Below are 11,950 nucleotides of genomic sequence, written 5' to 3'. Positions count from 1 at the left end.
AATTCGAAATTTCACTAGTGTTAGCTTAATTTAAGATGTAATTTTAAATGCTGATGATTATTTTCTATTGATTAAAGATAAAAGGTATAGATATCCTCTAAACATGCAAGTTACCCAAGGATCCACCATTTTTAAATTAAAAAATAAAATAAAATTTAGATTTATATAAAAGAACTTTGAAAATAATTAAATTTGTTTTCTTGTCCCATCTCCTATTTTTTTTTTTCTCACTTTCACGACCCAAAGAAACGTAGGTATCAACTGGGAATACGAGGTGGTAACGTAACTCTATTCTTTTGGTCCTCGTTCCTCGTTTCTCGTTTGATCCACAACGCAACAGCGCGAAGCTGCGCCAAAAACACAATAACCCAAAATCCTTACTCACTTTGTTTGCATTCTCTGCTATTCTCCTTTTTCAATCCCCACACCATTCATCACGCTGTTTCTGTAAGTTCCTTTTATTATTATTATTACTATTATTATTATTATTATTATTATTATTATTATTATTATTATTATTATTATTATTATTATGTATAATCATTATATATAAGATAATGATTTTAGTTCTCGAATATGGATTTTTTTATGCATTTTTAGGTTAACAAATTTGTACCTGTGTTTTGTAAGGTGACATGTTGCCGTTATACTTTAGCTATAATATTCGCTGCTATTGTTTCTTGTCTTTGGTTAGTTAGACTAATTGGAATTATTTCGATGGGAAATGAATACCAATTATTATGTGAAAATAAAAAAGTTTTATTTTTCTCATTATTTCCTTTTTGGGGTGGAAATTACTTTTAATTCAGTTTGAGGAATGCTAGTAGCACACATTTTGCATTCATATTCTCTCCTACTAATGCAATATGAAAATTTATGACTGCAGAAGTTTGGTTATTCTTAAGCTTATGCATAGAGTTAAGTTTTGGTTAATAATAGTGTTGGAAAGAAAATCTTATTCAGTTTTGGTTAATAATAGAGTGAAGAAGAGCTTAAAATATGACAAGGGTTTGTTTGATTTATGAAAATTCTTCTAGTTTTCATTTTATTACTTATAATTACAAAAGGGTCACGTTGCTTTCACTTTAATTCTTGTTTTTAAGGATTTGCATACGAGTGATGTAAAAATTTGTTGCATCATCAAACGAACAGGCCTTAAATTTCTGATACCCAATAATTAATCTGCACTCCACCTTTTCATTGTCGTTGTTTTTTGCCCCGGTATGGGGGAGAGGGTACTTAGAATAAGTAGTAGGTCTGTTGGTGTGATGTGAAAGATTTTCCTTTCTCATTTACTATCTGATTAAATGAGAATAAACACATTCTGGAACTTTTATTTTTCGCTTGTTTGACCCAGCATGTTATTTTAAAAATTTACTTTCTCTGTGAATGAACTTGTTTAGTATATATGGTGAGAAACTGCTGAATAGTGAGAGTTGGAAAAAGAGGAGGGTTCCCCCTCCACTTTACATGTTTTGCTTGTTGTGAATCACCAAACTATTTTTCGAATCATGGATTGTAATTTTGTACCGACTTAAGATTCTGGTGCAGTAAAAAATAATTCAAATATAGCATATATAGTGCTCAATGTAAACAGTTACAACTAGTAATAGGTAAAAACAACTTAAGTAGAATTCATACAAAAACTTTAGTTATATAAGCTTGTGAAGTCTTTATTTAGAAGAATGGAAACCAAACAATTAAAGAGCTATATAGAGTACATGCACGTAAGGTGAAAAGATGAAAACAAATGAAAAGGTGAAAAGGTGAAAACAAATGAATCGTTGAATCGTTAGGGTGATACAAATTTCATAGGCTTGTTTTGGAAAGAATTGTTCAAACTTCAGGGAACAAAATTGTTGAGGAGGACAACCTATCACCCTGAAATAGATGGCCAGACAAAAGTTGAGTAGGTCCCTCGAGACCTATTTAAGGTGTTTTACTTCATAGCAACCCAAAAGTTGGAGTTGTATTCTTCCATGGGCAGGACCCAAAAGTTTTTGAGTAGGACCAAAAAATATTGGTATAACACTAGTTTCCAGGGGTTTGCCAAATGCGCTCCCTTTGAAGTGGTATATGGGCAAGCTCCCCATTCCTAGCTCGTTTTGTGCCATGAGAGACAACGGTGGAAGCAGTGGCACAAGAGTTACAACAAAGAGATGAAGCTCTGAAACAACTAAGGTATCACTTAGAAAAAGCAAAAGGCCAAATGGCTAAATTTGCCAACTAAAGACACAGACCACCAGTGATTAAGGAGGGGGATTGGGTATACTTAAAGATTAGGCCTCACAGACAAGCATCCATGCCTACCCAACTACACCCTAAGATGTCAGCTAGGTATTACAGCCCATTCCAAGTGACTAAACAGGTAGGACCAGTAGCGTTCAGGCTATAGCTTCCAGAAACCGCTCATGTCCACCTGATTTTTCATGTATCTCAACTCAAACTGGCAGTGGGAGCCCAAGTAGAAAAGGCATACCAGAGGATCTACAGGGGAGGGACAGTTTGTTGTCCCCTCAAGGTGTTAGAACGAAGGACGATGCAAGTCCAAGGAGAACAAGTGCCCCAAGTGCTCATCAAATGGCAGGAAGGAGGATCAGAAGCTGCCAACCTGGGAGGATGTGGCAACCATGAAGGACCAATTCCCAGATTTTCACCTTGAGGACAAGATTGTTCAGAGGTCGACGAGTAATGAATGAGTCTTAAGGGTTTATGTCAAGAAAAAAGGGGACAAAAACAGGACATAAGGTGGGATGGACGGGGAAGTTGGTTAGGCAATTATGTTTGGTGGTTAACTGTCTTGAAGGGACATGTATTGTTTTGTAGTTGGGACAAGAAAATTGCATCATGTGGGGAGGAAGACAGGCTTCCTTGAATGCTTTTGTACATTGTTGTGTTACCAGAAATACAGAGGCAGATAATCTTTTGTGTGCTAGAGTGAGTTATGTGTCTCGTGTTCACACCAAGATAGTTTTCAAGGTTTCTTTTTCTTGTCACCAAGAAACGCACTAGATAGTTCATGATTGGAGTGGATTTTTTGTGTTTTCTTTTAAATTTTTGCATCATTATAAACTCAGAAATGATTTATTGTTATGCCAGTTAGTAAGAAAATCTATTGCCAAGGGGAAAAGAATCTTGCCTTTGGTTTTGTTTAGATAGTGTATAACCTAGAGAATGTATTTTAGCGTTGAGCTTTTTTATTATTGTGACAAAGCCATGGATCAACAACATGAAGATCATTTTGATAAGAAAGATCAAGAGCTCAAAATACTCACAGGGTAATATATTAAACTCATTGAAAATGATAGTGATGTGAAATAAAAAATTCTATTTATAGATCTTATTGGATTCTAGTAGTCATATGTTACTGACCGATAACAAGCTTACTAATCATATACAATAATTATTATACTTAACTACTTTGCCTTTAGACATTCAGTATTCTTTTGGCAACTACTGCACCTAGAAGCAATGAATGATAATAATTTATGGTGGGACTTTTTTTATGAGAAGACTAGAACATTTTAATTTATATGACCAATTCTTTTTGACTCTTTGTTTTCGTGGACTATTTTACTTTTTCAAATTATCTTATATTTAGAATCTTTTATGTAATACCTTCATTATACTTCCATTGATGTTGCATTTTCTATTTATTGATCTTTAATTAAAAACCGTAATTTTGTTTTGATCTTATTATATAAGTAGCAATGATTGAAGCATACATCTGTAGCAACATGTGGCCATGACATTAGTTAAGCAAGAAAAAGAATAAAATGCTGTTAACTACTGTCGCTGCTCAGCTTCCAAGTTGTTGGTACCGCATTCCCAACCATCTCAACGTCCATCATCATGCCCAACAAAAGAGAAAACTCACGACTCTATCACTTGCCAATGCAGATAGCCAAATTTCCCTCAAAAACTTATGTGGCCTAAGTCTTCCTCAGACCCACAATTGCAGCAAAGGGAAAGAAAACAATAACCATTCAATTCACAATTCCAATTCAAACCAGAACCACAAACACTTATTATTTCTACAATTGTTCCCTGACAGTGACACAGATGACATCAATAATCAACATCCAAGGACAAGAAACCACTACCAACATCAAGTAGACGAACAAGGAGAATTCAAGGACAATAACAGGGCTAGCCTTTTCACGAACATGTGGTGGGTAGATGTGAAAGCAGCACTTGGCCAAAGAATAAACTTGGAGGCCATTCTATGTTCAACTATGGTGATGTTTAAAGACCCAAAATTGGCAATGCCCCATATTTTTGTTCCTGATATACGGTACATTGATTGGGCTGTGCTGCGCAGAAAGGGATTTAAGGGAGTTGTCTTTGACAAAGACAATACTATTACAGCTCCTTACTCTTTGAAGCCCTGGCCACCACTTGCGTCTTCATTGGAGTGTTGTAAATTGGCATTTGGTCATGATATTGCTGTGTTTAGTAACTCTGCTGGTAATTCTAGCTTGAAGCAATTAGAAAATGTTCTGAATTTTATGGTACAAGTTGTTCACTGTGTCACTTAAATTGTTTTCTGCTGCTTTATTGTTGTGAATCAGGACTTCATGAATATGACCATGATGGTTCAAAAGCTAGGATGCTTGAAGGTGCAATCGGAATTAAAGTAATCAGACATAGTGAGTTTTGCCTTCTATTTTAGAGCATTTTCTGCAATATTTCCTTATCTTGGAACTTGAAAATACATGGTCTCTCTCCTCTGTTTAAAATGTTGGGAGTGTGAATTATTCTCTTGGGATAAATTGTTTTAGTAGGGATATTGATATGTGTACGAATGGGTTGTTAGTAGGACGATAAATGCATTACTAGAAGTTGTTAGAATATTAAATGTACTAGTAGAAGTTAATAGAAGTTGCTAGAGGGTTGTTAGAAGATTCTAGAGATCTCTTTGTAATTATTACTTTAGGGTTAGAGTTCTCTATATGTAGAGATTGATGTACTCTTTCAAAGAATCAATTTGAATAAAAATCTTCTTTCTTTCATATTAATCATTTCAAGTTGGTATTAGAGCTCCCAAACTTGAACCTTTGGAAAATTCCTTAAATAATCCATGAATCCTCATGCGCAAACACACCCCCAACAAAATGGGATTGCAACAAGGAAAAATGGGCACTTATTAGATCAAACTAGAGCATTTCGTTTTCAAAATAATGTTCCAAAAAGAGTTTGGGGGGAAGGTATTCTCATTTCTACTTGATTAATAGATTAACTTCTACTATTTTATCCTCAAAAAGCCCCATGGAAGTCTTAAACTCATTCTACCCACATATAATCCATACAAATAACCTTCAACCTAGAATATTTGAGTGTGTCTCTTTCGTACATGTTCATAGTAATGAAGAGGAAAACTTGACCCAAGGGCAATAACATGTATTTTTTTGGGGTACTCAGCCACACAAAAAGGGTATATGTGTTTTCATCCCCCATCCAAAAAATTCTTTGTTAAGAGATGTTACTTTCAATGAACGAGTAAGCTACTTTGGACTAGATGAGCCTTTTATATTACCAAATCTGTCTTTTGGACCAGAAACAAAAATTTAAAAGGATATTACCACTATATGTGAAGCTGAAGTTGAAGAGTAACAAGTAGAGGTGAATCAAATACCTCAATCTGTAGGACTAGCAACTAAACCACATGATAATACAAAGTTTGGAAAAAATTTGGTGTACACACGAAGAGGAAAGGCCATTCCAAGATCTACTTATGTTCAAGAATCCAACCCTACGACATTACCTGAGGTAATTCCTTTTTATTCTATGTTAGAAGTTCCATATCATAGTATATAAGTGAGTGCAAACCTCACTTTACAAGTCGGTTTTGTGGGGTTGAGTTAGACTTAAAGTCCACTTCTAACATCCTATAAATTCTAACTCTACTACTTGTAATGAATTTCCTTCTGAAAAACCATTTGAACAGATAGATCATAATTTAGACTTCCTAATTGCTCTTAGAAAACAGAACATGCACCAAACAACAACCTTACCCCTTGACAAATTATCTATCCTTCGAAAAATTCTCACCTACCCATAAAACCTTTCTCATAAGCCTAAACACCACAACTACACCTTCTTCTATATTTGAGGCATTAATTGACAAAAAATGGAAACAAGCCATGGACTTGGAAATAAAGGCATTGGAGAAAAACAATACTTGGCAGCTGGTCTCCTTACCACCTAGAAAAAGGGTTGTTGGGTGCAAGTGGGTTTATAAGGTGAAATACAAGGCTGATGGGACTATTGAGAGGTATAAGGCAAGGTTGGGTGGTCAAGGGATTCAGCCAAACATATGGAGTGAATTACTTAGAGACTTTTGCACCAATTGCCGAAATGAACACGGTTAGAGTAATTTTGTCATTGGCAACAAACTACAATTGGGAACTGCAACAATTTGCTGTAAAAAATACATTCCTACATGGGGATCTTGAAGAAGAAATATACATGGAAATACCATCGGGGTATACGGGATAGATTGAGGCCAACACAGTTTGCAAATTAAAAAAGGCATTATACGAGTTGAAATAGTCACCTAGAGCATGGTTTGGGAGATTCACCAAAGTTATGACAAGTCTTAAATACAAACAGAGCCAAGGGGACCACACTTTATCCATCAAACATTCTGATTCAAGGGGAGTAACAATACTATTGGACTATATGGATGATATAATTATTACTGGGAATGATAGAAAGGAACAACAAAGGTTGGGCCAATGCCTTGCCAAGGAATTCGAAACCAAGACTTTAAGGAAGCTAAAATATTTTTTGGGGATTGAAGTAGCCCATTCCAAGAAAGGAATCTTCGTATCCCAACAAAATTTTATCATTGATTTGCTACAGGAAACAGGTAAAACAACCTGAAAACGAGCAAGTACACCTGTTGATCCAAATATAAAGTTGGAAAGTGCAAAGGAGGATGTTTCTGTGGATAAAGAAATGCACCAAAGACTTGTGGGAAGACTCGTTTACCTATCTCACACTACGCCAAATATTGCCTTTGCTATGAGTTTAGTTAGCCAATTTATGCACCAACCAAAGGAAGCACATTTACAAGCTGCACTTAGAATTGTCCAGTATTTAAAAGGGACTCCAAGAAGAGAAATTTTGTTCAAAAGAAATAAGAATGCCAGTCTTGAGGCATATACAGATGTTGATTATGCAGGTTCAACTTTGGATAGGAGGTCAAGTACTAGATATTGTACCTTTCTTGGTGGAAACCTAGTAACTTGGCAGAGCAAAAAGCATAGTGTGGTAGCTAGATCTAGTGTTGAAGCAGAATTTTGAGCAATGGCCCAGGGAATACGTGAACTTTTCTGGCTAAAGATTATATTGGAAGACTTAAGGATAAAGTGGGATGAACCAATGAGGTTATATTGTGATAATAAATCTGCAATAAGTATAACACACAAGCCAGTACAACATGATAGATCCAAACATATTGAGGTGGACAAACATTTTATCAAAGAAAAGCTGGACAGTGGCTTGATTTGCACCCTATATGTGTCCACTCAAGGTCAACTTGTAGACATACTCACCAAAAGACTGAGCAACAATAATTTTGAAAGAATTATATCCAAGTTGGAAATGGAAAATGCTTATTCACCAGCTTGAGGGAGAGTGTCAAAATATATTTTAAGAAACTTTAGATATTATTTCCATGTATTTAATTTGTTATATTTTCTGTATCTTGCTATTATTACTAGAATAACAATCCCACAATTTTAGGGATTTGTTATGTAGAATAGGCTTCTCATTCAATAAGCTCTTGTATATGTATCCAATGCATGTAAGGATACAAATAATAAAAAATATTCTCTCTCCTAAATTTAAGAGTTTATAATGTAAAGTATAAATCTAATGGCACATTAGAACATTACAAAGTAATGTTAGTTGCTAAAGGATTTAGTTGGGCTTATGGTGCTAATTATGAGGAGACATTTGCTTCAATGGCAAAGATGAATTGTAATAATTTGAAGTGAAAAATGCTTTCTTGCATGGACAATTAGAGGAAGAAGTCTACATTTAAATTTGTCTAGGTTTTAGGCATATTGAAGAGGGGAATAAAGTATGTAGGTTGAAAAAAGCCTTGTATGAACTCAAGCAGTCACCTCATGCTTGGTTTGGTTAACTCACTCAAGTTATGATCAAAGTCAAGGTGACCATATCTTGTTCATCAAGCAATCCCCAAAAGGTAGACTTCCACTACTCTTAGTTTATATTGATGATGTGATTGTTGCAGGTGATGATGAACATGAGAAACAAATCTTGAAAGAAAAGCTTGCTACTCAATTTGAAGTGAAGGATCTAGGAAGGTTGAAGAACTTCCATAGGATAGAAGTAGCTTACTCGAACAACGACATCTTTATATCCCAAAGAAAGTATGTTATTGATCTTCTCAAAGAAACAAGTATGATTGATTGCAAGACCACTAGAGTTCCTATAGAACAAAACCATAAATTTTGTAGTGATGACGACACTATTGTGAATAAAGGCCAATATCAAAGACGTGTTAGGAAGCTCATTAACTTAGCTCACACCATACCAAACATAGCCTATATTGTGAGTGTCATTAGTCATTTCATGCATGATCCAAAGGAAAGACATTTACAAGAAGTAAACAACATCCTTCAATATTTGAAGACTAGTCTAGGAAGGGAATTATTGTTCAAGAGAAATGAAAAATTAAAAATTGAAGCATGTACGTTTGTCACAACTAGGAAATCTACCATAGGATATTGCATGTTCTTGGGTGGAAATTTGGTGGCTTAGAGAAGTAAGAAACAAAATGTTGTTGCAAGGTCTAGTGAAGAGGCTAAGTTCTGAACTATGGCACAATGGGTGTGAATTATTGTGGCTAAGAATTATCTTAAAGTGGCATGTGAAGAACTTACAATTCTTTATTGTGATAATAAGTCAACTATTAGAATTGCTTAATTCAGCATGTTAAGACCAAACACAGAGATATATCTAACACTTTATTAAAGAGAAATTGGATAGTGGCCTTATCACTACTTCATACGTCCATTTGGGCTTCAGCTAGCAGATTTGTCTTTCCACTTAGCAATTTCATGATCTCACATGCAAGTTAGGAATGATAGATATCCATTCACCAGCTTGAGGGGAAATGTTGTTAGTAGGATATTAAATGCACTCTAGAAGCTAATAGAAGTTGTTAGAATATTCTAGAGATCACTTTGTAATTATTATTTTAGGGTTAGAGTTCTCTATATAGAGACTGATGTACTGTTTCAAAGAATCAACTTGAATAAAAGTATTCTTTCTTACATATTAATCCTGTCAAGTGAATGTTCAGGAGTGAAGAAGCCAGGCGGTACAGCTGAAGAAACTGAAAAGCATTTTGGTTGTGAAGCTTCGCGATTAATTATGGTAGATAAGAATTTTGTAGTGTCCACCTTCTATCAGCTACTTTTTTGTAGTTTGATTCAGATTTATGTTAAAAGTTAAAGCATGATATCTGTGCTAGGTGGGTGATCGGCCATTCACTGACATTGTTTATGGCAATCGGAATGGGTTTCTAACTATTTTGACAGAGCCATTGAGTCTTGCTGAGGAGCCATTTATTGTTAAACAGGTATGCTTTTCATTTTACATTCTGAGTGCAAGAATTGTTTGTTGTGATTAATTTTTCTTGATTAGTGGAAATAATTGTTCATTAATGGAAGATAAATGAGAAGTTCTGTTTGACAGATCCTATAATGAAAGAGAAATATAGCGATAAAATCTTCAAGCTTAAAAGCTCTCGTACCTCTTGTATAGTCAACTGATGAGATTCTAGTAAAACTGAGATAATATATTTTTCACAAAAATTGTGTGGAATGACTCATCTGCATCAAATTGTAGTAGTAAATTCTTAGAAAAGCTTGTAGTGTGACCAAGTAATCTAACTCAACTCATTTAATGGAACTGTTATACATCTCTGGCATGATTCTTTGTGCCAATGCGGAATTCATGGTATCTTGGCTTACAGATTCTTTCTGCTATGGGTTGTGTTGGTGTTGAAAGTCTCTATAGATCTTTTATATAGCTTGTTAAGAGTAACTTGTTTGATAGAAATAAGCTCCATAAATAAAGCACTTAACCACTATTATTGTATCTTTTGTCAATATTCAAATCAATTACTCAATGTGTTACTTATCTCTATGAAACTCCTCTCATTCTTTGAGATCTATCTATCATGGATCTTTGACCTGATCAACTTGTAATTACTTGTATATGTTATCTGCTTTCTGATATGCTTTGATGTTTTAATACCATTCGAATGCTGCGTGTGTGAATTCTGTTTGACAAATTTTATTCATGAATATTAATTAATTTCTTATATTTGATTATTATTAATCAATTTGAAAAAAGAAATAACAGTCCCTTAATAATTTTGATGATAGGTGAGGAAGCTAGAGAATTCCTTTGTAAGGTACTGGTCCAGAAGAGGGTTGAAGCCACTTGGCCAGAGGTTATTGCCAGACCCAAATATATGTGTGAGAGAGCCACATCCTTCACAAGACTAATCTCTAAATACTTCCCCCTTTTTTTTACCATATTACTGCCTTTGAGTAATGCATACATGTCAATATTTTTTTTAAATAATCAATTAGTTTATTTTTTACCAAAATGGAAAAAATTACCCAGCTGTCTTATATGTGGCAATTTATGTCATCTGGTTAGAGCCTGTTTAAATAACTAAATTTAAAAAATAATCTTTTTAACCAGTTTTTTTCTTAAATAAAATTAGCAATTCCCGCTGCCCGCTCAAAACAAAAACCACAATTCTAAAAATTAATTTTGTAATTTTCACAAAATTTTCTCATGTTTGTTAGTTAAGGTTATATTACACCTTACTGTAGAGCAGCTGCGACTACTGTCGTAGTGTAAGTAAATCATATTAAAAGGTTAGGCTTTTTAATATAATATTAACTATTAATATTATATAATAATGTAATGTAATATAATCAATAAAGTTAAATATGTTTTGAAGTTTCTAAACTATTGGCTGAAATCATATTTCTTCTTCGCTCAATGTATATGTTGATTTCGTCTTTACATTTATATGTAAAGTGTCTTTGGTAATAAATGGTAATTATCGCTTTTAGAGTTTTTCTTCTTTCCTACAACTTTCTTACTCTCCTTACTGCAATTCTTTTTTTTTTTTTTCTTCATTGGAACTCTTTCTTTAGAGGTGGGTTTAAAGGTAATGAGTTTGGTGGTAGTGATTACGGAGAAAGTGGTTAGGAAGGTTGGTTGGGGTTTAGGATTTTGGAAATGCATTTGATGTGGGAGTTATTCCATTCAACCTTGTCCAGGGATGACAATGGGTCGGGTCGGGCACAAATAGTGTTTACCTGTTATCTGATTTGTCGGATAAAAATGTATTCGTTACCCGACCCACTATCCGTCGGGTACCCGCTTAAAAAATACCCGTAGATATTTTAAAAATTCGTGGGTATCCGCAGATATCTGCAAAAAAAAAATATTTTATATTTTTTAAAATAAAATTTAAATAAAATTACAANATATATATATATATATATATATATATATATATATATATATATAATATAAANTAAATTAAATATAAATTAAAATTTAGTTTTAATTAATTTTAATCTAATAAAATATAATTTTATTTTATTTTTAATTAAATTTAATTGAAATATATATAAATTAATTTTTTATTTATTTTTTGCGGGTAACTGGTTCCCGCGGGTCGGATAGTATACTACCCGTACCTGACCCGTTTAGAAGCGGGTATTAAAATACTCGCTACCCGTTACCTGCGGATAATAACTACCCACCACAGGTTTTACCTGCGGATACCTGTGTCCGCGGATTTTTTTGCCATCCCTAACCCTGACGGTTGACGATTGTTGGAAATTGCGTCCGTGGTGGTGCATGTTCCTTTTCCTGTGTG

The 11,950-nt window shown here is 34.2% G+C and overlaps 1 protein-coding gene across 4 annotated transcripts; it reads left to right on the top strand.

Annotated features, from left to right (window-relative positions):
• The first annotated feature begins 208 nt into the window (after window positions 1-208).
• Window positions 209-10,654, top strand: LOC106776129 (phosphatidylglycerophosphatase GEP4, mitochondrial). 4 transcript variants are annotated; one of them, XM_022786685.1, is made up of 6 exons: window positions 209-447; window positions 3,706-4,467; window positions 4,572-4,649; window positions 9,338-9,411; window positions 9,509-9,616; window positions 10,428-10,654. In XM_022786685.1, exons 2-6 carry the CDS (start codon window positions 3,777-3,779, stop codon window positions 10,548-10,550), a joined length of 1,074 nt encoding a protein of 357 aa, XP_022642406.1. In that variant the 5' UTR covers window positions 209-447; window positions 3,706-3,776; the 3' UTR covers window positions 10,551-10,654. The 4 variants fall into 4 exon arrangements, with proteins under 4 accessions (XP_022642406.1, XP_014518951.2, XP_014518953.1 ...); XM_014663465.2 differs by lacking the exon at window positions 10,428-10,654 and adding an exon at window positions 8,264-8,402 and having other exon boundaries at window positions 3,709-4,467; XM_014663467.2 differs by having other exon boundaries at window positions 210-447; window positions 3,709-4,467.
• The last annotated feature ends 1,296 nt before the right edge of the window (window positions 10,655-11,950 follow it).

The sequence above is a fragment of the Vigna radiata genome, chromosome 10 (assembly GCF_000741045.1).
Source record: "Vigna radiata var. radiata cultivar VC1973A chromosome 10, Vradiata_ver6, whole genome shotgun sequence".
Taxonomy (NCBI): Eukaryota; Viridiplantae; Streptophyta; class Magnoliopsida; order Fabales; family Fabaceae; genus Vigna; species Vigna radiata.
The sequence above is the reverse complement of the archived record's forward strand: the minus strand, read 5'-3'. Positions and strand labels throughout refer to the sequence as shown.

What these genes read in the sequence shown, in the direction of transcription:
- LOC106776129 (XM_022786685.1), top strand. Translation starts at nt 3,777, where the DNA reads ATGCTGTTAACTACTGTCGCTGCTCAGCTTCCAAGTTGTTGGTACCGC. An exon ending in AATTAAAGTAATCAGACATA is followed by an intron (nt 4,650 to 9,337) that starts GTGAGTTTTGCC and finishes GTGAATGTTCAG; the next exon opens with GAGTGAAGAAGCCAGGCGGT. An exon ending in AAGCTTCGCGATTAATTATG is followed by an intron (nt 9,412 to 9,508) that starts GTAGATAAGAAT and finishes TATCTGTGCTAG; the next exon opens with GTGGGTGATCGGCCATTCAC.